The sequence below is a fragment of the Calonectris borealis genome, chromosome 26 (genome assembly GCF_964195595.1).
Source record: "Calonectris borealis chromosome 26, bCalBor7.hap1.2, whole genome shotgun sequence".
NCBI classification, from domain to species: domain Eukaryota; kingdom Metazoa; phylum Chordata; class Aves; order Procellariiformes; family Procellariidae; genus Calonectris; species Calonectris borealis.
Genome location: NC_134337.1, coordinates 4,807,889 through 4,834,522, shown reverse-complemented (window position 1 = coordinate 4,834,522; position 26,634 = coordinate 4,807,889). Strand labels below are relative to the sequence as shown.

Here is a 26,634-nt window from a genome sequence, read left to right as displayed (position 1 = left end):
GGCCTCGATGGCCAGGTGAGGACAGTGGCCTCCGGGTGCCAGGGCTGCACCAGCCTTGCCGAGTTACACCCAGAGGGGCAGCTGGGGAGGCGAGCGTTTCAGGAAAATCCCTGGGGAAGGGGAATAAATCCCTGGGGAGGGGGGATGGCAGGCATTTTAGAGGCAGGGCGGTGGTGGGGATGGTGCCAGGAAGGCTCCCAGCACTGCTGGGCTGCTCTTGCCCTCGCCTCTGCCCACGGCCACGCACACGCTCCCCGTGGTCCCGGCTCAGGCCCTGCTGCTGGCCAGCGGCAGCCGTGATGCGGCAGCTCCGCAGCCCGCTCCTGCCTGGTGACAACCAAGCCCTCGGGAAACCCTCAAGCACTAACAGGAGCGTTTTTTTTTCCCGAGAGCAGTTTTGGGCTCTGGGAACAGTCTGGGGGTCCCAGCCCAGTCCCCCTGCCCACCCTCCCTTTGCCCAACAGCGCAGAGGCTGCTCAGGGCAGAGCGCGGGGAGGGAAGAGGGGGTGCACAGGGGTCCCTTCTCCCTTTCCAATTTGAGGACAGCAGCGGCAGCGCAGACTCAATCTGCAGCCCTGCGAGAACCCCGGGGCTGGTGGCTTTGCTCTGCCACCTGCTGGGGACAGGACAAGGTGGGGCAGGGACTGGGCAGGACGGCGCAGGGATGCGACCGCAGAGGTGCAGCCGCGGGGCAGAAGCACCCCTGACGACACGGCTCGGGTTTTATTTTCCAGTACAGGAACAGGCCAAACCCCACCAGGTGCTGGTGGCACCCGGTTCCCAGGTGGGACAGGGGCTGCCCTGCCCCGTGACAAGCGGCGCAGGGAGCACGGTCCAGCTCTACGGGCACAGCCTGCCCCCAGCGCCCGCTCGGAGCAGCAGGATCCCGGGATGGATGCTCCCGCACACCTCCGCTCACACACCAGGCTCCCAACTGCATCCAGCAGCATCCCGGGAGCAGGGCGGGCGGCAGCTTTTCCCTGCCTCTCCCTGCTCACTCCATGGCCACGGGCTGCTGCCCCTCCACATCCCGCGTCTTGGAGTTCACCAGCTCCCTCCGGATCTCCGGCGAGATCTGCGGATGGCTGTGGAACTTGAGCAGCTCGAGCAAAGCCTCCTTCTGCTCCGAGGAGAGGTCCTCCTTGTAGCGCTGGGCGAAGGCCAGGAAGCTCTGGTGCCACAGCACGGGCAGGACCCGCTGGTCCGTGCGGAAGGCCAGGAAGTGGAAGACGAGGGCATCCACCACGCGGAAGGGCAGGGCGTACTTCTTGTCGATGAGCAGCCGGAGGAAGATGCTGTTGGCGCCGCTGTACTGCATCTCGGCGATCTTCAGCATGGCCGCGCTGCGGGGACGGAGGGAGCACCGAGGTGAGGGCAGGCCAGGAGCCACCCAGACACGAAGATGACAGACCCAGTGCTGAGCCTTGAACCTCCACCCCGGAGGGAGCTGAGCGAACCCCCCCACCTCCGAGATGCCGGAGAGGCTGAGGGACAGATCCGAGGCGTTGCACCGGTGTCCCTAAAGGAGAACCTCTCCCCCTGACAGCCTCCCAGCGCCTTACCTGGAGTGGAGGACGGGGATGGAGCACTTGCTGAGGATGCTGCCGATGATGATGGCCTCCCGCAGCGTGCAGGTCCCCGATTCGCACAGGGGGATGAGGATCCCTGCGGAGGGGGAAGAGTCAGGCACCGCCTGTCTTAATCGCAGCAGGCAGAGCCGTGGGACGCAGGGCTCAGCCCCTTCTCCTACCCCAGGACACATCTGACCCCAGGAAATAACAGCTCCTCCACCAGCTGCTGTTACAGGGGTCGCAGCATTTCTCTGCCATGCAACTAGCCCCGAAAACCCTCAGGTTGCCAGACAAGTCCGGGATTAGACCCAAGACAGTTCGTAACCTGCCATCAAACCCCAAAAGAACCCAAATACCTGCCAGCGCTCGCTGGCAGCACCTGCATAAGCCTACGGCACGCATCACCCTCCCACCCTGAATGCCGCAAAACGGGCCCCTGGGGCTTTGGAAGCCGCCTCATTCACCGAGGGGGACACCCTGCATCTCTTTCACATCTCCTCCTCCCCACCGAGCCCCCAGGGCCACGCCACGCAGGGCACAGTGTGCTGTCACACGGGGCAGTGGTGTGCAACACGTGCCCCCGCAGAGCTTTCCAGACAGCGAGAGGCTCCCAGGTACGAACGGCAGCCCTGCAGCAAGTCCCTACCTTTGAACCAGGCTGCCGGCTTGAACAGAGCCTTCTTCAAAGCCATGTAGAGGTGAAAATTGAGGCGCTTATACTCGGCGATGTCATCCCTGACCCGCGGCAGCAGCACCAGGTTGTAGAAGCGCTGGGCCATCCTCTCTTTCAAGTTGGATGAAAATATCCTGGGAAATGCAAAGCACAAAGTGAGGTGTGGAGAAGCGAGGCTGAGCAGGACACAGGTTGGTATTTTGTAAATCTGGTTCCAGTTATGGAAAGAAAAAGCTAAAAAATCCCACGTCAGCATCTCCCAGAGATGATCTTACCTGGTGGCTTGGTACATGGCAGCTGCTGTCCACGTCTCTGGCTCTGTGATGTAGAGGATCTGCTCCCAGTTGGACAAAGCAGGAATGATTTTAAATGCCTTGGGGAGTTTCCCGCTCCTGTATTTGGACAGCACCTTAAAAGACACAGATACAGGCCAGGCCGTGACATATGGGCACTGACAGCGGGGCTGCGGGACTTGTCTCACGACCATGAGAAAGTTTTCCCCTCCCTTAGCACCTCTGATAAGAAAGGACCGTCCCAGGATCGTCCTGAGCACGGTGCTCAGGAGATTGTCACTCAGAAACTCTCTGGGCCCTTCAGTGACTGATACTACGCAAACTGCAGTCAATACACAGGACTGCCTGCACGGGGTAAGGATGGAGACAGCGTCACTGAGGGAGAGCGGGCACAGAGGCTGTGGGGCTCAGCGTGGCTTTCGCTGAGCCCCGGGCAGAGCTGCTTTGGCCTCACCTCTCTGACGCCCCTGTAGACCTCCAGGACACGGGGATCGAGCTGGGACACGGGGCACCCCGACATCTCCGACAGCGCCGTCTCCACCTCCGTCTGCTTCTCCGTGATCTTCTCCATGATGATGTCCGCCAGCGTGCGCCTGGGGCCAAGGCAGGAGGGGCGCAAGTCAGGGACCGCGCTGGGAAGCACCGGCTGCTGCCCCGTCCCCTTCTCCCACCGCCTCCTCACCTCACCGGCGGGTTCTTGTTCATGAACATCTCGATGGCCTTCTCGTCCTCGGGGTCCACCGCCACCTCCCCGCAGTACTCCCCGCTCCCTCCTGCCGCCGCCTTCTCCAGCGAGGGCCACTCCTCATCGTCCTCCGAGTCCGAGCCGGGGCCGCGCACCGCCGGGCCTGCGGGGGAGCGGCGCTGGCTGAGCCCAGGGCCTCGCACCCTCGACGCCCGGGGGTGGGCTGGGGGCGAACCGGGGGGGCTCACCCAGCGCCGTGCTGCGCTGCTTGGGGGCGGCGGGCGCGCCGGGACCGTGCTCGGCCTCCAGCTCCTCCTGCTGCCGCCGCGCCTGCTCCAGGATGCGCCGGGACAGCCGCGCGTCCACATAGCCCTCCCCGCCGCCCTCCTCCTCCTCGGCCTGGCCGCCGCGCCGCTTCCCCCGCGCTGTGGGCCGCGGCGCCGCCTCCCGCAGGATCTGCTCGGCCAGCGGCAACATGGGGCCGGGGCCCGGGCCCCGCGCCCGCCGGGCCTTGGGCATGGCGGCGGGTCCTGAGGGGAGCTGCCGCCCGCTCCGCCACCGGCCGCGCGTGCGCTTTGACTCCGCCCCTTCCGGCGTCGCCTCCGCCCCGCCCCTTTCCGGCGGCACGTCGGTCCCGCTCCTTCCGGCGGTGCTTGCGGGGCGGCGGGCGCCTGCGGCATGGGGGTCACCTGGTAAGGGCGGGGGGGCGCGGCGGGGGGAGCCGTCCCGGGGGTGCCGCCGGGCGGGGAGGGAGCCGGGAGAAGCCGCCGGCCGGGCCCGGTCCGGTCCGGTGTCTCTGACTCCCCCCCGCCGCCGCTCCCGGTTGCAGCGTGGCGCAGGTGCCCGTGGCGGAGGGGAAGAGCGTGCAGCAGACGGTGGAGATCCTGACGCGGAAGCTGGAGCTGCTGGGGGCCGAGAAGCAGGGGACCTTCTGCGTGGACTGCGAGACCTACCACACCGCCGCCTCCACCATCAGCAGCCAAGGTCAGCGCCGGGAGAGCCCCGGGCCGGGCCGGGCCGGGGGGCGGGTGCTCTCAGCCGGCCCGGAGCCGTCTCTTTTCCCGGTGCCGCTTCCAGCTTCTTAACCTGGCGCCCAGGGGGGCTGCTGTGAAACCCGGCTGCAGTGACAGCACGGTCTCCCGTGGAACCAGTGTCTGCTGTGGGTGAGGCCGCGGCTTTGTCCGCAGCCGGGCGGGTCGAGGCTTTTCCTGCTGTTTTATTTATGGTGGTTTTATTTATCGCTGTGGGGAAGGAGCAGCGGCCTGCAGAATGCCTTCTCCACCGTGGAAGGTGCGTGCTGGGGTTCCCCTTGGCCCCTTCTCTCCTCCGGGAGAGGGAGCGTCCCGGTATGTGGTCCCAGGGGAGCCGGGGAAGGGCGGCATGAGGCAGGGACCGGCCTGCCGTGGCCGGTGCCGTGTGCTGGGGCTGCCCTGGAGCTGTTCTGCCCGCTCACCAGCGCCGTTTTCCCCTTCCCAGCGTTGCCCTGCCCTGGGGATGGCCGTGTCGCGGAGGGAGCCCGGCCTGGAGGTTTCCCGCTCGAGCCTTAGCAGCCGTGTCGAGTATCTTTGCTGTGAGCGTATTTTTCCCTGAAGCTTTTTAAATGCTCCTTGTCTGTGAGTTGTTTTGGAAGCTGCGTTTTGCCCTGGAGAGGATGAGCGCAAGTCTCCTGGCAGCATCTGCCTGCTGCTGCCTGCTCTGCCTGCTGGAGGGCAGGCGGTGGCAGCGGAGAGGAGTGCCCGGGAGGAGTGCCGGCTCTCAGGGCGGTGGGGAGCAGCCCTCGGGGGTCTGAGGCGTGAGATGACCCAGCTGTTTCCAAGGGATGTGCTCGGAGGACCCCAAATCCCCTCTTGACATAGCACAGCCTAAAATGGTAGCTCAAAAGTACGGCGTGGCCCCCTCACCCTCAGGGGCTGTTCCGGCCTCTTTCTTTCTCCTAAACACCTGGATTTTCACATCTTTTAAAAACGCTAATGGGAACATCACCGTGGTGGCTCTGTGGCTGCAGAGGTCAGCACTGAGCCCGTGCGGCCTCGGCTCTGCTCAGCCGGTTTCCCCGGGCAGATCCATTTGAATCTACCGGATTCAGCTTTTTGCTGCTTTTTCTGCAGCTGGAAATTGCACGGCCACATGCGTGGAAAGGCTTTTGTGACCTATGCGGATAACTGAGGAGGACAAAGGAAAAACCAGATGCTTCTTTCTTTAAAGCACATACAAGCGCAGGACTGTTGGTTTTACAGCCCAAATACCATTGCTCTTATTTCAGGGCAGACAGGCAAGCTGATGTACGTGATGCACAACTCCGAATATCCCCTCAGCTGCTTCGCTCTCTTTGAAAATGGTCCCTGCCTCATAGCAGATGCCAACTTTGATATCCTTATGGTGAAGTTGAAAGGCTTCTTCCAAAATGCCAAGGCGAACAAGATAGAGAGCCGGGGCACCCGCTACCAGTACTGTGACTTCTTGGTGAAGGTGGGCACGGTTACAATGGGGCCCAGTGCCCGTGGGATATCTGTGGAGGTAAGAATGGTCTTTGGAGGGTATAAAATGGGAAAATCCCATGTTGGAGGCTAGATGAGAAACCCCCCGTCCCTTCTGTGTCTCGATTGTATTGCGCGTTGCTGGTAGTTTGTACTAGACGCATTCATGTATGCAGCAGGCAGGGTATTTATCTCCTTTTCACAAGAAGGTTTAATTCAGGCAGGTACTTTGGGGCTCAGCTGCAGCTAGGGAAAAACCTGTCATTGAAGTGTCAATAAACAAAAGCCCGAAGGGATGCCATCAAACTAAAAAGCTGCTTAAAGTCTTGATGTACAACACTAGTAGCCACTTCAGGTTAATAAGCATACCGAGGGGGACAAAACAACCTCTTCAGCTGCTAATTCGATGCTGATTTGCAGACAACGGCTGGGCTGAGGCATCCCTGGGAGAGCAGGGTCCTCCTGCCCCAGGTTCTGCTCACACGGTGTAGAGATGGTCTTCTCCTCACCAGAGGGCTTTTGGCAGGCGTCAGTCCTACCCCACGGCGTGCCGACCTGGATTGCCGCACCGCGGGGTGCACCACGGGCTCGAAGCCTGCCATCAGACCACTTCCGCGCTCTCCGCTCAGTGCCGTGACTGCTGATGAGGCTCGAGAGCATCGGTTGCCAGCTGCTGACAGGCATTTCAGAGGGTGGAGGCTGGGCTGAAGCAAACTCTAAAGGGAGATCCTTCAGTGTATGCGAAGGGGCATGGGAGGATCTAGGAAGGCATTTGGGGAGATGGTTGGCTGAGTGCAGGCGTGAGTTGAAGGCTCACAAGCCACGGACAAGCCTCAGCTGGGCTGAAAAAATATCTCAGAAAAAGACAAGGAGCTGGGCTGTGCTGGTATGGGAAGGGCAAAGCAGAGTAGGTCAGACTCCAGACATCTAGATATATTGGTGCCTAACAGTATTCAAGATAGCTGATAATTAGATGCTTAAAAGTCCTTCAAAATCAGAGCTTATGCTTTTCTAAACACACAAATCCTGTTGTCTGATATACAATTAATAATCGTGCTGCATCTACTCAGGCGGGTGTTCCTAGCCAGCGGGGACGAGGATTGAGAAATGGCTTATTTCTTCACTGCAACAAACACAGATGTTGTAGTGTCAGCGTTGCTATTGACCTGGGGTTAAACAGAAGCTTGTTTTACCCTAAACTTGAGTTCAAGACCAGATTTGCCAGGTGGTCTGGCTGCTTCCGTTTTAGTTTAGTAGTTTTTTCAGGGTTTGCATTAGGACCTACTCTTGATTTGGGACCAGACTCATATTTAGTAAAACGCTTCAAGTCCTTAAGTCCCAAGGCTTTTCCCAGTACAGTCCTGAAAGATGTTACAGCCACACGAGTCATCGACCTACCAGCCTGTGGGAATGAAGTTTGGTTTTGGACGGAGTAAAGTTAACGTGGCGTTTGAACCAATGTCCCAAGACCCCCACTATTGGGGATTTAATAAAAGCAATGCCCTTACAGGGTACATTTTACCTCCTCTTCCCTTTTGAAGGGATTGCTTGCATGTTCCCATGTCCTGTTCGTTTATATTTGTCCATCCTTGTTATACGCTAAATATTCTCAGATGTTTTTATGAAAAGCATTCTCCTTCTAGTGAGGCAGAGAGAGGAAAGCGCGTTGCCTCCTGCGTGGTTATTGCCCCTGCCGCGAGCTTCAGGGCTGTGGTTTCTGTTGCCAGGTGGAGTACTGCCCCTGCGTGATAGCCAACGACTGCTGGAACCTGCTCATGGAGTTCATGCAGAGCTTCATGGCGAACCACACTCCCGGTATCCCGTCCGTGTTTGGCACCAAGCACGACAGCATCTACAGCCCAGCGGACACGATGGTTCAGTACATGGAGCTGTTCAACAAGATCCGCAAGCAGCAGCAGGTGCCTGTAGCGGGGATCAGATGAAAGAACTCCCTGCAGCCTGGTTTAGAGCGACTGCACCTCTTGCCTTGCCCGTGTGCATCAGGAGTCCCTCCAAAAAGCGGCACTGGAGGCACCCAAGGTTTTTTTTCTTCTCAATCTCTTTCCCCTGTTTCAAAGCAAAGGTCTTGAATGCTATGCATATTTCTTGTTGTCCTCCTTCATGTTTTTGAGTGTGTCTGGGATCAGGCCTGTGGTTCTGATGGTTCTTAGTACAGTGCTTTATGCGGGGGATTACTGTTTGTCGGGAAGAGGGAAAAGGAGAAATTCCAGCCAAATGCATGCAAGGGCAGAGTTTCCTTGACTGCAAACAGCTACATGAGAGGTTTTTCTTTATTTTTTTTTTTAGATATCCACGTGAAAGTGTCTTGTTATTTTTCATCAAAATAAAAAGCTGTATTTTGTGAGGAGATGGAGTCTATCTGCACAGCAAGTGTTGGCTGTTTTATATCGTTTATTTACAGCTTTTGAAATTTTCTGTTGCATGGAGACAATTCTTCAGCAGAGTTTTATCTTTGATTTGGTTCAAGAGCTTTATACCCCTGAAGCAAACTAATTTCCCTGTGGCAAAATCTACAGGAATTTTTGCATTCCTATTATGGGTATGTTCTTAGCTTGCCTTCATCTTTTGTATCTGATGGGAGTATTAAAATTTCCTACCTCTCAGATGATACCGATGAAGCCTCATGATAAATAAATAAGCCTGGTAGGAGCCCTCTCATGCATTGAAAGAGAATACCAACCGCTTTATCTCATTGTTTGAAAGGTAGGTGGTAAATGTCCTGTCCCTGCACACCATTTCTCATTTGAGAAATCCTGGTGACTTCAGCAGATTTAATGGAGTAAGGAAGGATTTGGGGAATAAGAACGAAAAATTTATTATATGACTTAACTATATGATATCACTGGAATATTTTTTTTTTAGTGGTGATTTATTTTTACAGCAGGAAAACCAGGGAAATTAGATCCCTTTTGAGCTCTCTGTCCCCTTGGTTTTACATGTTCAGTATCTGTCTAGCTTGAGCTGTCACTTTTTCTTTTCCCTGCTCCAGTTCCAGCTCGGTCTTAGAATAAGCAGAAACACCCCCATTCAGCCACCAACCTTTGCGCTGAGCTTCCTTCGTGGTTCCTGGGAAGGCTGTGTGTAGCAGGGTTCCAGCTCTGCAGCCCGTGTCCCGGACATAAAGGGCAGGTGTAGAGAAGGTCTAAGGATGGTTTTAGGAAGGGAGATTTGTAAGAAGGACAGTGGGTTCCTCGTGAAGAAGCAGTGTGCGTCTTGCCTTCAGAAAATATTGTTGGTTCCTTGCCAATACAGGGGTCTTGAAGAGTCTGAAGAGTGAGTAAAACAGAAATAGATTTCTCCTAAATAGATTTTTCCTCCTGAAGGGGGGAAAAGAAGTTGCTTTGTTACTTGATTTGCTGGCTGGTGGAGAACTAGTTGTTTAGATATGATTTCTTTGTGATTATCATTTATACCTGTAAGCCTAATTAACTGTTAGAGTGCCTAGAGCTTTTAGTGTGGGCATTTAATAAATTTAATCAGCACTGGGTCCAGAAAGATCTGGTTAATGAACCATAATAAATGGCATAATGTACCATAAGCGTGTTAGAAATTCCAAGATGCTGAATATACTGAATTTTGGCAACTCTTAGCTCAAGTTCATGACATGTGCACTGATTTCAGTGGGACTATTAATTTTCAGTGATGAAAATTCAGTGAGAATCCGACCTGCTGTCGTTCCACATAGTTAAGTGTGGCTGGGAAAACTTATGAAAACAAACTGTGGTCTTTGTGGGGATAGTTATTTCTGTCCTGTTTCCCATTTTAGGTCTTAAGGTTAAGAAAAAAAACCTTTTAATGATCAGATTAGTCATGCTGAATGTTGCTAATGCTTTATTAATTCCCGAAAGATGCGTTCTGTAACCAGAGATGTCAAAACTCTGGTCGCATGTCTTAAAAACATAAAATGTGTGCTGGAATCTCTGGGGACTTCTGTGCTCTTATTAATACATTGTACTGTTCCTAGAGTAATAAAGTGGGACCCCTTGAGCTACATTCTGCCTTCAATTACACCATTACAGCCATTGACGTCAGTAGGTTTCCATACGTGTAAGGGTGGGTAGGATTTAGCCCTTTATGTCTTAGCAAAAACGTCTGTTGCTGTAACTGCATTCTGTGAACGAGGGGATCAGCTGCCTCACATGAGGGGCTGCTTTTACTCTGAGACTTTTTACTTTCTTGATGGATAAAATGACTGGTTTTCAGTCTTATTAGCTGCAGTAATCCTCATTCTGGCCCGCCCCAGCATCAATATGGCAGGTTAATGTGGCTTCGAACATGCTAGTCTGCATCTTAACAAGTCTTCAGGGGGCTTTCAGTTGTGTTACATTAATGGATTGAGCCAGTGTAATTGAAAACCACCCTAATTTTGCCAGTCAAGGCATGGTCTGGAAGGTTGTTTTCTTGTTGCTCCCCAGCGTTTTCTCAGAGAATGCAAGATCTAGAGGGAGAGGCCACTGAGCTGTAGTCCTGTACCAGCGTGGATCCTTGGATCCTTTTTTCTGCTTCTGCACCTCTCAGAAATCACTGGTAGTGTTGTTGCTTTCTGTGAGTTGAAGCCTGACCTAGAGGGGACTGGGGATCTTGGGGACGTGGGTCTCACCCTTGCATCGTTATAGCTTTCCCCCTCCTAGCTCTAAGTAGAGGTTGGGTGATGTTCCCAGGGTCACCAACACTTCAGTGGCAGAGAGAGTCCAAGTCTCACTGCCACCCTGGGGATACCATGGGCTTTTGTTCTGTTTTGTGCTGTGGCATTTTTTATGAGGAAGTATTTACGTAGCAGTGGCACCCTCCTAAGCTTTACAAAGAGAGTGAGGACATAAGGGCCTTGTTAATCTTCAATTTTAATTCTTAGCAGACATTACAGACTGAGGGCTCATTCCAGTGGGGAGCTGTTGAAGAGTTGAGAGGTGTGTGACTGTGGATTTCTGTGCAGGTGTGGGTTCAAAACAGACCAGGCACTGGTCAGAAAGGGAAGGTGTAGAGAAAGGACGACAAAGCTCGCAGGAAGTGGAATTTGTGGGAAGGCTGGCTGGTGAGGGCGTTCAGAAGGAGACCACAAGGCTGTGGAGTGTCCTTGTGCCGTGGCAGAAGAAAGCAGGCTCCCACCTGTCGCAGTAAATTGCAGTGCTTTGCCTCAAAACTTCCTGGGACAAGATGGGGGGGGGAACACTTGTCCCTGCGCAAAGGAATCGTGTCTGTGACGCCACTGACCTGTGCTTCATGTCATCAGTGCTGCACGGTCCACGACTGCTTGCTTGCGGCTTTGCCCCGGCTCAGTGCTGCCCAGAGAGCAGGACTCGCCGCTCTCTGGCAGGTTCCCGATGGTACCTCCTGCAGGCTGCAAAAAAGTGAGTTGTTCCAGTGGGTGCGGGTGACTCCCGAGTGTGGTTGTCCCTTGCTGGGGACAGGCTTCTCCCCCGGCCTCAGTGCTGACATCCCTTTGTCTCTGACAAAACACGTTTCCATCCCCTCATCCCCTCATGGCTCCTGCACTGTGACGAGGAGCGTGTGACCTAGGGGCCTTCGAGTGACCTCTGGCAAAGGCCAGTATGGCTCGCGGGCCCTTGTCTGTGTGCCGTCAGTGCTGTCTGGCCCCGTGTGGTGCCCACCTCCGTCACCTCAGGGGTCCCCCATCATCTCAAGGGCCCTGTGGGATTCCCCCCAAGGGCATTCACTTTAGGGACCCTGTGGGATGGCCCCCCCATCACCTCAGGTGCCCCGTCACTTTAGGGACCCTGTGGGGTGCCCCCCCCCATCAACTCAGGCACCCTGTCACCTCAGGGGCTCTGTGGGATGCCGCCCCATCACTTTAGGGACCCTGTGGGGTGCCCCCCCCCATCACCTCAGGTGCCCCGTCACTTTAGGGACCCTGTGGGGTGCCCCCCCCCCATCAACTCAGGCACCCTGTCACCTCAGGGGCTCTGTGGGATGCCGCCCCATCACTTTAGGGACCCTGTGGGGTGCCCCCCCCATCACCTCAGGTGCCCCGTCACTTTAGGGGCCCTGTGGGGTGCCCCCCCCCATCAACTCAGGCACCCTGTCACCTCAGGAGCTATGTGGGATGCCGCCCCATCACTTTAGAGGCTCTGTGGGGTGCCCCCCCCGCCCCGTCACCTCAGGGGCCCTGTGGGGTATCTCCCACCCCACACAGCCACCTCAGGGGCCCGGCGGGAACGCGCCACCTCCCGCGCTGCCCCTTTAAGAGTCTCTTTGTCTCCGAAACATCCTTATTTACCCTCCTGTGACTCAACCAAACTTCAGTCTGGGATTCACAAAGCCCGGTACGTCACCGTCCGGGGCCGGGCCCGGGCAGTCCCCGCCCCTCGGCGCTGCCCTCCCGCTACTCGAGCGTAAGCCATTGAAGAGCTCTCCCTAGCGGCTACGCAGAGCTCGTAAGCTCCGCCAGAACTCTCTCTGCCGCGGCGTAGACTGCGCAAACGACGTCCGTCCGTGCGATAGCCGCACCGTTAGCGCCAGGCTCCGCTCTACGGAATTGGCGTAAGCAGCGGCGCTGAATGGGGAGCGGGGTGAGGGGGAAGGCGAGAGCGCTGTGTGGCGTGCTCTCCAGCCAACGGCGGGGCGGGGCGGGGCGCGGCGGGCGGCCAATGGGCGGGGAGAGGGCGTGGCCGGCGGCGGTTGGGGTGTCTCGCGCTGGGTGACAGCTCGCGCGTGCTGATGATGGCGGTAAATAAAGGGGCCGGGGGGGGGGGGGGGGAGGCCGCGACCCCCCCTTGAGGGCGGGGGGGATGAGAGGGGTGGGGGGTTGGGGGGGGCACCCCGCTGTGAGGACGGTGCTGAGGGGTGCTCGGTGCCCCCCCGCCCAAAAAGGCTCCCCCCCTCGCGGTTGAGGGGCGCGGGGGGGCTTGAGGCGGACCCCGACCCCCCTTCCCGCCCCGGCCGCCGCCGCCTTTGTCTGCGGGCGGGAGCCCCGCGCCCGCCTCGGCGGCTCCGCAACTTTCCCTTTGTTGAGGCGCGGGGGCCGCGGGAGCGCTCCCCCCCCCCCCCGGCACCCCCGGGACCGGCTCCTCACAGGGGGCTCTACCGCCCCCCGCCGGCCGGGGGGGGGAACAACGCGGGGGCCGCGACCCGCCGCGGGTGGGTGGGTGGGTGCCGCGGGTCGTGGCCTTGCTGCCGGCGGGGACGGGGAGCGCGCCTTAAAAAAAAAACCCAAAACTCCCCAGTGCTGTGCTTGGCCGGGGGGGGTGGAGGGGGGAGAGGGCACAGAAATGGGGAAAATCCGTGCAGATTCATATTTTTTAAGGGGGGGAAAAAAAAAGAAAAAAAAAAAAAGCTGCGGGTTTTGTGTGTTCCCCGCCCGCCGCAAAGGTAAACAGCAGAAGTTAATAACGGCGGGGGCGGGGGGGGCTGGGGGCATCTTGGGTTTAGGTCTCCCGATGGCCAGCGTCCGCCTCAGGGAGCAAAGCATGCTTTAAAATCACGTTTTAAAGATCATTCGAAGCGGAGGGGGTCGCAGCAATTTATATCCCTTCCTGCGAATGCTCAAATAGCCAAAGAAAATAACTGCTTACGCATATGAGTCCCTACAAACAGGAGGCAATTTTAGAAAAGCTGCTAATTTTAGGGAATGCGCCTGCTAATCGTGTTACGTGCAATTGTACGTAGGAAAAAGAAGCATGTTCTGTGTGTCAAAACGGCTCCTGACCTCCAGGTACAGTCAGCGGGGGAATATTGACAGATATGATGAAAGCTCCCAGTTATTTTGAAACGTATAAGGGGGGAAAAAGCGTTTCTACTTCTCAGAGCTACACTTTTAAATCAGGGAAAGATGCTGCGAGCTCTTGAAGCCGCTGAGCTCGTCTCGTGTGAAATGTTGCAAAATTTGGTCCTTTTATATACTGCTGCTTCAGAGAAGATGCTCGCTGGAACCTGAAGAGTGTGCGGTGAAAGATGTGGTAGGCGCTGCTGATTCCTCAGCCTAGGCAAAACTCTAATTGACTTCGGCGGCAGCTTCTCCTGAAGTAGTATCAATCATTCTCCTGCAAAGGCAAGGCAAAAAATAGGGACCAGATTAAAAGGGATGATAGAGAGGTGGGACTGGAAGCAAAAATGAGGGGGAGGAAGGGGGCTGTTGGTGGAGAAGAGATCCGAGCTGTTGCTGGAGAAAAGGAAACGCGCGGCTGGGACGTGAGGATGAGGACAGAAGGAGCGGCAGAGGCAGGGAGGGTGAGAGCGGGTAAGTCTGTGGAATTGCGAATATTAAAAACTCTCTGTGTGTGAACGCTGTGGATTAAACTTGCCCTGGGATTAAACGAGCGTCAGTCTAACAGAAGTGTCTGGAGTTGCACCCTGTCCTCAGCCGGCAGTAAATGTGGTGCTGGGGTTTGCGCTGGGTTTCTGCGTCTCTGCCTTTGGCAGCTACACTTGGGGGTTGCTGTTGTTTAACAATTGTCAGATATGTTGGTATGATGCTTAAAAAAAAAAAGAGAGGGCAACAAAAGCATTTGGTGTTGTTTTTAATTGCTTTGAACATTTTCTAGGTGTAAATACTTGAAAATTATGTGCCAACATGAGCAGCATTTGATGTCTCTGAGCTAGGCGTGCTTTCAAACATGAGGCTGCAAACGGTAAACGCTTGTCTATTTTTCCCCTAATCATTCTTCCTATTAATATGAGCTGACTTCAAGTGAAAAGGGCGTTTTGAAGTTGGCAGCTTTTCAGGTCTGGAATAGTTCTTGGTCTTGTGCAAGTTCTGTTTGTTACAAAGAATTTTGCTTATTCAGGAGCAGGGCTTAACAATAGTCACATATGCAACGGTTTATAGAGTGTTACAGCTAGTAAGTCAAAATTGGGGATTTATTTAGCTGTCGTGCGTCCAAAGATCGTTAGTAAAGAATCTGTCGCCGCAGTTCCTGCAGAGATTCAGATTGCATGTGGTACAAAGACCTGTGGTTGACAAGATACGCTGGAGGCCTGTAAGAATGGAGAAATTGTGAATAAGCCTCATGTGCTGCGGCTTGCAAAATGAAACAGCGCTTGGTCTGATTAGTATTTGTTTGGATTGGTAAACTCGAGGGAACAGCAAAGGATCTATCTTTCCTGTGTTGTACTGTTAATCATGGGAGTACTGCTGACGAAAAAAAAAAAGGGCACGTTTAGCTTCGTGTATCGCCTCTCTGCTTTGGGTGTGAAAGCCTCGAGTGCAGGTTCTTGCTGCAGTGGATTTCTTGCAACTAATCATAATCCTTCGCCTGGTGTTTGCTTGGTTGCAGCTCTCTGTCCACATCAGACGTTGCAGGTTGTTTTCTTCAGTGCTAAAACGCACTTACTTACGCAGTTAACTGTTTTGTCTCAGCACCTAAGAACGAGTGACAAGAAGCACTTTCTCTAGTGGCAAAGGTGGTATGAATTACTGAATATGTCTTTTAAGATCCTATTTTTATTGGCCATTTTTTTTTTCTTTCGTTAGCTATTTTTAGTCCTATTCCTTAGGACTTCTGCTGGGACTCATAAAATGAAATTTAGTGTTTTCTCAGCCCTTAGAAGATGTTAGTGGATAGATTTAGAATAGCTAACAAATGGAATTACTATGAAATTCAGCTTCTGTCTTATAAGGTACTTGTGAATTCTTTCACATGCGTTTTTTCCTTTGGGGAAGTGTGAAAGGGTTTCTGAAGTTGACCTCAGCTCTCAGGCAAAACAAAACTAAGGTTTCTGTTTTAAAATCGTTCGTTAGAAATTAATAGAGAGATACTAAGATAAGTTGTTTGAAAACTTTGCCTGTAACTGGGTGCAGCCATTCAGTTCGAACAGGGGAAGAGGAAGATGGGGTAGTTCTAGAGACAGCTCGCTCTGCGCTGCATGGTGGGACGTGCTCTGAAAGATACCCCCGACCCTTTATTTTCTGCGCAGGAATCCTCTCCAGCGGATGAGAGAGACTGGAAGTTTCTCACTTTGTTTAACAACCTTTGTGGTTTTCATCCTGAATATTTCATCAAGGGTTGGTTTTGTGTTGGTTTTTTTTTTTTTCCTTTGGGGAATGAAACCTGCGGAGATGTTCTTGTCTCAGCAGCCTATTGTTAATTGCTCGGTGTATAAACACTTCACCTTTCCTAAACACTTAACCACAATGAACAGGCTGTTGAGTTGATCTGGGTAGGTTGTACAGAAAAAAGCCCCCCCGCCCCTTCAGTGTCAGTGAATGGAAGACCATCCTCGTTAGCATGAAACCCTTAACGAATCATTGCTTTGGAGTGTACTAAGCAAATTCAACAAATTGCTTAACAGAAACCACTACCATTTTAAAATCCAATTTATAGATCAGAATGTCTCGGTTGTTTGTTCATATATCCGTGTATACCGACGCTAACGCTCTTCACTTTTGTTTTTATTAGACTTTAGATCAAAAATGGCTCATGCAAGGCTGTTAAGTCGTATGTGGCTTGTGAGCCATTGAATTACAGCCCCAGCATGCAGGCTTCATCACATAACTGGCAGCAGAGCTATGGAGCAGCTATAACACGCCACTGAAACAAAAAAGATTAAAGTGGGAGTGAGGGGAGAGAAGGTAAAAATGAAGGTGGAGATTTTGTCCTTTGCCAGTGTCGTAGGGAAATGATTTCTAAGTGATCTAAAGCTAGTTATTTGTATATTTGCAGTAATTCATATCATAGCGTATTGAGGAAAATGCAAATTAAAATGCGCACTCTGTTACACTGCATTCTGCTGGTTTCGAAGGGGAAAAAAACCCTTTTTTGCTACAGCGTTGGGAAGTGAGTATCTGTAGTGGACATAAGAAAGGTAGAAAAAAATAAACTTGTCTGCTTTGTGCTAAGTGTTGTTAATTAGCTTTTTGCTTATGAGATGGTAACGAGTGCTCATTAACTATTACACTTCCAATACATTACAAAGATCAGTATGAAATTTCTCGGAAAATGGCAAACTTGTTGGGGCATACATTGAGATTTTTTTAAAGGAGGCTCACTAGAGAAGTTCCTTTAATTAGGTAATTATAATGTAATACATTGAGAAGTCTGTCCTCTTAAGAACTTTACTGAGAAAGTAGAATTAAAATAGAGGCAGCTATCTGAAAAACAGAAGCTTTTTTCCTTGTTCCTCCCCACGGTGCGCACACTTGCTTTCTTGTCTCGCTGCCTTGGCTGTGTAATTCAGCCGCATTTTCAAATGAAGACAGAAAACTGGAATACGCGGATCTGACAGCTCAAAGTTAGTATGAGTGCATTTGAAATGTATCTTGTGTAACGTGTCAGTCGTGACAAATGTACTCTTTTAAAAAAAATCCTGACTAAGGAGGTGCTTTTTCAATGTTTTGTAACTTTGCCAACTGAAATGCAAAAGGGTGCTTTAGCCAAAGCGAAAACCACATACTCAGACACAGGAATCCCTACAGAAGGTTGGAATTAATAAATAACATGCTCCATCTTGGTCTTTAAAAGAAAATAATAGTTTGGTCTATTATAGCATACTTCGGTGTGTAGTATATATCACGAAAACTCTTACACTCAACCTCTAACCAAGCATACTGAAAAAGAAACTTTTTCTTCCCCCCTCTGGGTGAAGCCAGTGGCGGTTTTGAAAGAACCAATTTAATGGAGAAAAGCTTTAGTGCATTTATGTTCTTTTCAGGCTTTTCAGTCAAACCATGGAAGATCAAGTCAAGAGTTATGGGCCACAGCTGTGTTCCTCCATTGAGATCTTCTATAGGACATCAGCTGAGCTGATTAAGAAATGGTGACCACAGCTCCATTCCCTTATTCACCCTGAAAGGCAAATCCGTCCACTTGATTGAGAAGCATTGCCTTGCAACCATATTTTCCCATTCGCTTTCAGTGGGCGGCTTAGATTTGATTAAGAAATACTGTCCTATAATTACATTCTGTCCCTCTCTCTCATGCTATGAAAAGCCTCTGAAGACAATTCAAGGTTTTGAACTTTAAATAAAAACGGTGGGGAAGGAGGGTCTTTGCAGCCTGGCTAGGTGGGTATGCAGATGAAGTGATAAGTAGCTTTTAGCTAGAAATACTAAAAGAGTATCCTACGAAGGGCAGTCAGCGCTGGCTTGTGTTTCTGTGCTGCTACGGCTTTGTTCCCCACTTTCCTGGAAGGGATCAGTGTCTCTAAGCCTGACGCTGTTCCAATAAGTTTGTGACAAATGTGCTTTCCTTTTACTCAAGCAGCAAAACTGTATTTTAGATTAAATCCTTCCTTTCTTTTGGCGTGATGGGACCCAGTTCGTCTCTTGCCTGGTGCTGAGGTGCTGAAGCTAACTTTACCCACTAATTTTAGATAGTTTAGAATTTCACATTATGTTGTATATTAAATGCGTTCCAGCTGAATAACAAGTGCCTTGTGTATTAAGAAAATGATAGAGATTTGTGGCTGACTTCTAGCTTGAACATTATCTGCATAAATATTGAACTGTAGTCTATCAGAACAAATAATTTTTTCATACACTAAACTTTAGCAAATACAGTTTGGCATGAATGCCCCCCCTCCTGTCTCTGCAGATTTGTGTAACTCAGTCAAATGAGGAGCTAATGTCTTTTTTTGACTAATTGGGGTTTGCATTTATGTTCACTGTGGGGTTTTTATACTTGACAATAGCTGGTAGGTTTTCTGGGTGGAGGGAGAGATCTAAGGATTGATTTAAACAGACTGTATCTCTATATATTTGTGTGTGTGCATGTATATCTAGATGTGTTGCTAGAACTGGACAACACGATCTGCTTTTGGATGCTTAGGGGTTTTCCAGTCATTAACGAACAGGGAAAAGTGGTATGTTCTGATTCAGAGATTGGGGCTGGCTTAGTATGAGCTGAGGGATACGTAATGATGAATTAACCGAAACTTGGACTGTGTGTTACTTAAAAAGAAAACCCTATCGTCAGATGGGGATGTAGATCAGTGGCTGGCTGCTTGGGCTGGGAGCCCAAGGAGATCTGCTGCCTGTAGCTGTCAGGTGCGACTAAACCGTATAATTTCGGCATCGTGCTCTCGGAGGAGTGATGCCTCCAGCTCTTTCATCCAGTGATCTTTGTTAGTAGTTACAGGGTGGTTTTGTTTTTGCTTCTTAGGGGAAACTTTTTCTCTCCTCACTGTCCCATCCGTGCCTCCTCTCATGGAAACGTAGAAGGCAAAAGCAATGAATTAAGGCAGCTTGTTGGACCAAGCTGGCTGACTTCTAATTAAATGGAGAGAGTGATGGCTAAATATCTCCATCCTCTGCCAAGGTACAAAAGTATGGGGAAAGACTGCTCCTCGCTTTCCTTACTAATGCTGCCGAAGGGAGTGTCAGGAGGAGGAGGACATGGAAGGGGCGACTCTTTAGATACCTGCTCAGTGGCTTCGTCTACGTTACTTTGTTGGCATATAGTGAAACCGTTTGCTGATGGCGTGGAAATACTTGGTGTCATATTTGGAATATTTCATATTTCTCGTAAAAACAAGCCACGCTTAAATGTATGCTTGATGTCCTTAGTGGAGAAGAGTCATTAGCTGGTTGCTGTACAGGAGAGCTTCACTGCCCGTCTCCGCAGAACTGGTCGTGTTTTCTGCAGCTGGAGAAATGTAACGGGAACAGAAGCACCACGCTGGGTACAAAGGAGCAGGTTGATCTGGATAGCTGTTTCTCTCCAAGGAGAACAAAGGTTTTTTTATGGGCTTAAAAACCACACAAACATGAAAAACATGTTTTAATTTTAAGGACGAGTATTCTAGACTTAGAATAGTATTAATTATTCTGAAAAAATCCATGTAAAACTCTGCTGTTTTTTTTTTTTTTAAGTTAAATCAGCTAAGTGTTTATTCACTGGAGTTGTGAGAAAGAGCCCTTAGCTTGGATTTAATGATGTTTAATCATTCTTTCAAAAATACAAAGGAGGTACTAAAAGCTGTTCAGCTAAGCTTTAAAGAACTAATAGCTATAACTCAGATTCAAAAGTGATTTAGTTCCAGAGGTAAGTCTATAATCCTACCAGTCATGAGTTAATCTGTCGTCAGACTAAGACTAGAAGCAAATCTATTTAACTAAGAATAGTTAATTCACCTGAATGAGAGCAAGGATGAAGATCCTTCTCACAAGAGTTAGTTTATTTTGAGAAAATTCATGATAGAGAGTGAAAATAGTGTTTTTTCAAAGGTAGACTGAAAAATTCTGCTTTGAAATTTGCGCTGCTCTTTTTCTGAACTTTTCAGGATGTTTCGGTAGCGTGGCTGCCCGACCTGCTGTTTTGGAGACTGTGGAAATGAGTGAGTCAGTGAATAAGGAAGATAATATTCTGTTTATTATAAAATTGGAAGGTTTTAGGAATAGCTTTTTGGGGCACAGGATCGTGACATCAAACCAAATTCTCCTCTCTTTGCCTTTCCTTGTCCTGTTGTCGTTTCATCTCAAGACAAATTGATGTGATGAACTCTAACCTCTTAGTAGGATAATTTATTAAAATAACAGATGCTGTAGAATCGGGCCTCAGTTGATCTTCAGTTCTTAAAAAAGATTAACACCCTGATATTTTGCAAATTGGGTTCCCATTTCCTACCTCGTTCTGTTACGCCAACGTATTGTGGTGAGGACAAAGGCACTTCTCGGATATTGCCTGTAATTTACAGAAAAGGATTTCAGCCAGAACAGGATTCATAATATGCAAATTAGGAATAATTCCATCGGGGGGGGGGGGGGGGGAGTGCATTTGAGCAAGTGAAATTGTTCCTTATGTACCAGAAAATAGAGGCTCAAACCTTGTGTGTCAGCTGGCAGGTTGGACGTAGGGAAGGTTGAGACTGAAAATACACTTAGTTTTATTAATGCCACTTTAGGTCTCCTTTTGCACACCTAGGAAAGAGGAGGGTGTGCTGTGTAGATTTTTTTTTTCCCAAGCGCAAAACAGGCACATCAGTTGAGCAGAGCAAGAGGACATGTAAATCTCTCTGTCTAATTCTTTGTTGACAAAAAAATGGAAAAAACCTTGATCGAGCCCAGCGGTCCAAGGGAAGGCTGGGTCAGATCGTTTGCTGCTTCTAGAGCTGAGGACACGGCAGCACCCTCCCATACAGGGATGTGGGCATGCTTATGGATGCTATAGGAATAAACACTGTTGAGCATCTTGGGCTGTTATCTGGTTTTTGTTGGTTAGGCAAATAAAAAACCAGAAGTCCTTGCTGCATTTGGATAAATTGATCGCTATGATTTACTCCATTCACCAGTTAACAGCATTTATTAAAGCCCACAGAAAATTTTCTATGCTGTTCTGTTTCACTCGCTTGGGGTTTTAAAAGACCTAATAGTTGATTGGCAAGTGAAGGAAAAGAAAATGATGGAGAGGTGTGTCGAAACCCTTCGTTATTTTCATCTTCTTGTAATCTCTGTACCTCAAACATATTGAAGGCACCTTTCCTGCTTAAAGCATAGCAAAATGTGGAATACTGTACTTATATTTAATACTATCTGCCTATTCATTATGGCTGTGAAGATAATAAGCCACAGCCTGCTGGGGTTGTCTTGTTCTTTATTGCTTCAGTAGATGGCACTGACATGTTCATTTGACTGATTGCTTTATGTGTTGTATCAGCTGTGATGTTGTTTTAGATTAGTTAATAGTCTGTCTAAGATTTTGCCAAGATGAATATGAATTAAAATGGGGGAGGAAGAACAGCAGAGGACTACCCATAACTTACCAAGTATTCACTCTCTGGTATAATCCGTCTTTGTGTCTATCACAAAGAGATTCTCGAAGAGGCTGTTAGTCTGCTGCTGAATACCAGGGCTGTTCAATTGATCTCTGCTGCAGCCGTCAGTTTTGTGTGCGTGAGCAGCACTGAGAGGATTCTCTGACGTGCTGGAGCTAGGAAACTTCACCTCGTACCTGTGCAATGAAGGGCTTTGGGTTTGGTCTGTTTAATTAAAATTGCATGCCTTTTGATACAAAAGTAATCAGTTTTTGCAAATGATGAGGGAACGGAGCAAGGTCCTATAGGTCAAAATGTAACCGGTTCTGACCTTGCTGATGAAGCTCTTTGCCAGTGGAAAGTTATGTTTAATTTTGTTGATGTTATTGTGAAGGCGGGTGGAAATTGAGTAGAATTTTCCCTATCAAAGGTTGAGTGTGTGGTTTTTAATATTTTTAATATATAATGTCTGAACTATTGCTGTGAACCTCAACTCAATGTATTGTTTACGTGACAATTGGTGATAAATGTGATATACACTGAATGTGAAAAACGATGTTTAAAGAGCATAGTCAAAAGAAATAATGCTTTCTGTGTTCTGAAAAATGAAGCTTTTTGGCTGCATTGTAGTAGGCCATGATTAAGAGGAATAATAAGGTAGGGAAAGTGGGGACGTAAGAGAATAGCTGTTTCATTCCTCTATTCCTGCTTTGTTAGGCCACGTTGAAATATAACATGGCTTGTTTTGTTTAACTTGCAATTATTCTTAAACTGCCTTGTTCACTTGTGCACAGGTCCTGACCCGTGAATACGTAAGCACGTACTCTATCCATTTGAGCAGTCTCACTAAACTTGAATACTTGCTGAATTGGGCAGTGGTAAGTGTGAAAGGAAGCAAAAAGACATCAGTTTTGGTATGAATCCCAACAGTTTGGGGATGGTGGGGCGTAAAAAGCTGAGTTTCCAAATAGCGAAAATTGATGTAGCTCTCTTGACTTGGAGTCAGTGCCACTCATTTTGCATCCACTAAAGCTCAGTTACTGTCTGCGCTGGCAGAGAGGTTTTTCAGGAGCGATGTTCGGGGGCAAACATGTAGAAAACTTTGAAACGCTATGGCATGTCACTCTCTGATGTTGTCACAATTATGGAAATAGAATTCATTGGGAATTCATGGATTCTATAAAGCTGGTTGCTTGACTCATAAAGTGAAATTATTACTTTATATCGGGCAGTTAGCATCTACTTTCAGACTGTTCTAATGCAAAACATTTTTTCATGTTTGATTCTGATAATTCAAATTGTATGTATTTGCTATAATTGCTTCAGGCTTCTACAAATGTAAGTACCAGTGGAATTACTGCATTGCCTCTTTCCCTTTTCAACTGGTTCACTAGGACTAGAGGAAGTACTGTGAATTGTTTTAATGTAAAGTGAGTGCCTCTTTCATGCAGGGTATCCATATCGTGTTTCCCAGCTTATTAACACTTCAAAAAGCCAAACCAAAAATAAAACCTCAGAAGCCTATGAAAAGAAAGGGGAGGGGGGGATTTTATGTGTTGCAATAAATGAAGAAACACTAACTTCCAGAAAGCCATGAGCGAAGAAGTATATAGCATTTTAATAATGCTTTTTAACATCCAGGGCCATTATATAGTAACTTCCCACATTTGTTTGTTTGTTTTACGGTGACCCAAAAGAATAAATAGGATTGCTTGTATTACACATTGAAAAGCTATTCTTAAAGCTAAGTTCAAAAGGTGAAAATTGAAAATACAGGTAGCTGGGGGCATTACCTGAGGTTTTAGTCACTTATTTTTAGTCATCTCTTGCCCTACAGAAGAAACAGTGTGAGTTTGGTTTAATAAGAATATTCATACTTCATCTTTAAAATAGTTTAAATTTTAAGAACTTTCAAGTTTAAACTTGTACGGCTGGGGAATTTGAATGGCAATGTAAATAATAGAATAGTAGTTTCTAAGGAGGGCTGTATTAAAATGCCTTGTGAACTGAAGAAATTCATCTTCTCTTTGCCTTTCCGTGATTATTTTCAAACCATAAACTGCCGGATCTGTTCCTAGTGAATGCTGAACTGTCTCTAGTTTAAGAGGATCTTCATCGGGAAGGAATGTGGATAGAAGACACATGCACATTTGCAACTATTTGTTGGCCTGTATAAAGTATGAATTATTGCTCTTTGAGGACGCAGGCAGTCTGCAGTCTTTTGTTTTAGTCATAAATTTATTCTAACCAAACAAAAGGATTTCGGTGTTTTTTCTAACTTAGATTTCTTAGAGTTTGCCAGCAATCCTCTCTGGTAAAGAGAGTGTATATCTGCAGAAAGGTTGTTTTGGGTAGTATAGCTAAACCAGTTCACCAAGCACAGTAAGTGTAGCAGCACAAAAAGGCAGGATAAGCTATTTTATCTGTTCCAGGCATTGACTAACCCGGGAACATTTTACTTTCTTTTCAGTCTTGATCAGTATAGACGGGTTAACAGCACATTTCAGTTTACGTGAGGCCTTAGATTTAAGTACGCCAGTCATATTTAAAACAGTCTCTGAGACATTAAAACTGTTTTCTAAAGTACTCAAAATTCCAGAGTTTTAGGAAAAAGAAGTTTTTTCATCCTTGCTTCTTCCCTGGGGCTCCATTCCCTGAGCATTGAATTCAGCTTTAGCAATTTGTCTGATTGACTTGGTGGTTGAATTGTTAACAGATAGTACCTGTAAATGCTAATTATAGCTGCCTGCTGTTTGACAGGTTTTATGTCCGGTGCATTGTGGTGGTGGGATCTTAACGTCTCTGATTTGGAAAGTTTGGGACATTTACATCTGTCAGCTGATGCAAAACGTGAAGCAAATGCTTATCTTCTCTCAGTAATCTCCCTAAATCTCTGTGAACTTCCTAGGGAGGATGCCCAGTTTTTGTGGGTAGGTTGGTGTTAGGGACAAATTGGAGCCCCCTGAAGCTTTGTTCTTGCTGTGGAGTATGAAATGTTTGAAGCTAATTGTACTCAATACATCATAGTGTCTGTGCTCTTCGTTGTACTCTAAAATCAGACCAATATCCGCCAACTTTAGCTTCCCAAGATGATTCAGAGAACGAAGTCCTGCAGAAGTCGTGTTTATTCCCACCGAGGATGCCAGTGCAGGAAATAGGATTTTCTCAATCCTCATGCTTTTGAGTGCTTTGACGTTTTGGGGGGTTTGGGGTTGGGTTTGGTTTTTTTTTTTGCAATGACTGAATATTTCTTTGAAAACTGATTCCCGAGATTCCGGGTTTGAGCCTAGAGCAAATTTTTACAGCACAGTGTGAGCTCCCAGAAACAATTTAACATTGACATAGTTATAATTAACTTAAAGGAGTTAATAAAACAGAACTCGCTGTGGAAGTTGGCAGGAAAGTCACATTTTCGTCAAGCTCCCTTGTGATTATAGCTTCAGAGTTGAACAGCATGGTGGGGTGTGTGGGGTCCTCCAGCGCCTGTACGACTGAAACCAGCTGAAGTCCTTTGAGCTTGTCATGACCCCTGTAGGACACCGGCCACCTTCCAGGCATGCACGGGTGGGATGTTTCAGAATTTGGTACGCTTTGGGTTCAGGTGGAGGATTTCTGTGTTTCAGGGTGAGGAGGTTGATGCTCGAGGAGTGGGCTGGCCGGGAGGGAGGTGGGATCAGTGACCACTTTTGCTGTCACAGCTCAGTCTCCTCTCTGTTTGTCTGTCTGTCTTTTAAATTGTGGTTTATTCATGTATTCACAGTAGCTATTTAATTCATTGCTTTGCTTGTCTTTTCAAAGAAATGCTGAATCCTGAATCATCTGTAACTCTTCCTCGTGTGTTTTCCTTTTTTTTTATTTTTTCTTTCTTTGTCAGCTGTGTTAATTTGCCTATAACTAACTTGATAGTATGTCACCCTGGATAGAGGGAATCTAGCAATTGTAAGATATAAAGCTGACAATTTTCAAGAAAATATGCTTTCAGAATAATTGAAAAAATCTCTAGGGCTATCGTTACTCTTTGGAGATGCAATTTGAAAGTCTAAAACCAGCAGGGTTTGAACTAGAGGAGTAAAGGGAGAAACCCATTCCTGCCCGGGCAAGCCGATGGCTCTTTGGAGAAAGAGAAGCAAAAAGAGATTCTTGCATGTTTTCCTGGGTGTTTTCCTTGCTCTGGTTGCTGAGTGAGTAGTTCTGGACCGTGCAGTGACTTTATAAGGACAGAGGATACCTGCTCAGGTGATGTGGTAGTGACATTCGTTCGTTCATGCAGCGATTCCTTTTCTCTAATGGAGTGTCAATTCTATGAGTTTTTCTGCTTGAAAAAGTGTCATTGCTAGTGGCTTTGAGAAGCAAATACAGAATTTTGCTGTGAGTACGTACATGGACGGCTCTTGCTAGCAGAGGAACATGAATGTCTTGAGCAGGAAATTTTTTTTTACCATCTTCCACGCAGCTCAGATTACATGTTTTCATTAGACATCTGGTTGAATAATTGGTTCCCCACAAATGGGTAGGTTAAAATAATCAGAGGAATAAAGTTTGAGTAGTTATATGCAATTTTTAGATCTTTATTCTCTCTGATACCTCTTTATTTGCATTTTTGAGTATTTGCAGCAGGCTAGAAATTCTACTCTGGAGTTGCACGTGAATAATTGTTTATTGGGGGGGAGAGTGGAAGGTGCTTGGTTTTTTGCATCCAAGATTTTGAAACCTATTTGATCAAATGCAGTATATTTGTGTAGGATATGTAGTTTTGATGTAAACCAAGAATATCTAAGGATATTTTTTCCCTACAGTGTTTTAAAACAAAATGAGAAGGAAAAAAAAAAAGGGCAAACGTGCTTTATTTAATGCGGTACCAATTCCCGATGGACTGGTGAAATGCTGCTGTGTTTCACTTTTGCCACTCCTGGGAGAGGGATGAATGAATGAAAGAATCGTTTAGTCTGAGCTTCCCACCTGACCTTAAAGATTATTTCCAGACTGCAGCTAAAGGAGTTTGTGTCGGTACTGAAGACACTTACTTGTTCTGGAATCAACTCTAGGACAAATGAAAGATGCATCTAGTTTCCAAGGCTAAACATCTTGCACCTTTCCTGATCCCTAAACTTTTCTTTTTGCTTTGTGAACATTTATTTAGAAAAATAAAGTAGCTAGTGTCAACAGATCTGTACAGATGTCTTTAATCAGTTTCCAAATGTGTAACAATGGTACAAAGAAACATAATAAAGTCATGTGTTTTATTTTAACACTCTTTTAGGGTCAAGAGCCA

General features: G+C 48.6%; 3 protein-coding genes across 15 annotated transcripts in view; 2 read left to right on the top strand and 1 right to left on the bottom strand.

Annotated features, from left to right (window-relative positions):
* Nucleotides 1–704: 704 nt before the first annotated feature.
* BYSL (bystin like) lies at nt 705–3,789 on the bottom strand. The gene is made up of 7 exons (XM_075174451.1): nt 3,471–3,789; nt 3,220–3,385; nt 2,992–3,130; nt 2,520–2,653; nt 2,218–2,378; nt 1,563–1,665; nt 705–1,343 (listed from the first exon to the last, which is right to left on the bottom strand). Exons 1-7 carry the CDS (start codon nt 3,739–3,741, stop codon nt 995–997), a joined length of 1,323 nt encoding a protein of 440 aa, XP_075030552.1. The 5' UTR covers nt 3,742–3,789; the 3' UTR covers nt 705–994.
* A 34-nt stretch (nt 3,790–3,823) lies between these two features.
* MED20 (mediator complex subunit 20) lies at nt 3,824–9,488 on the top strand. 2 transcript variants are annotated; one of them, XM_075174459.1, is made up of 4 exons: nt 3,824–3,914; nt 4,052–4,206; nt 5,486–5,739; nt 7,427–9,488. In XM_075174459.1, the coding sequence occupies exons 1-4, from the start codon at nt 3,901–3,903 to the stop codon at nt 7,640–7,642; spliced, it is 639 nt and encodes a 212-aa protein (XP_075030560.1). In that variant the 5' UTR covers nt 3,824–3,900; the 3' UTR covers nt 7,643–9,488. The 2 variants fall into 2 exon arrangements, with proteins under 2 accessions (XP_075030560.1, XP_075030561.1); XM_075174460.1 differs by lacking the exons at nt 3,824–3,914; nt 4,052–4,206 and adding an exon at nt 4,600–5,103.
* Nucleotides 9,489–11,652: 2,164 nt separating this feature from the next.
* USP49 (ubiquitin specific peptidase 49) overlaps nt 11,653–26,634 on the top strand; it is a 35,311-nt gene continuing 20,329 nt past the window's right edge. For 8 of the 12 annotated variants that reach the window (XR_012677413.1, XR_012677411.1, XR_012677409.1 and 5 more), the window contains exons 1-2: nt 12,340–12,404; nt 22,157–22,240. The gene's annotated coding sequence lies outside the window, so the exon portion shown is untranslated. Of the gene's footprint in view, nt 12,219–12,339; nt 12,405–22,156; nt 22,241–26,634 lie in introns of those variants that run through there. The other 4 variants (XR_012677412.1, XM_075174445.1, XM_075174444.1 and 1 more) reach the window with 3 other exon arrangements.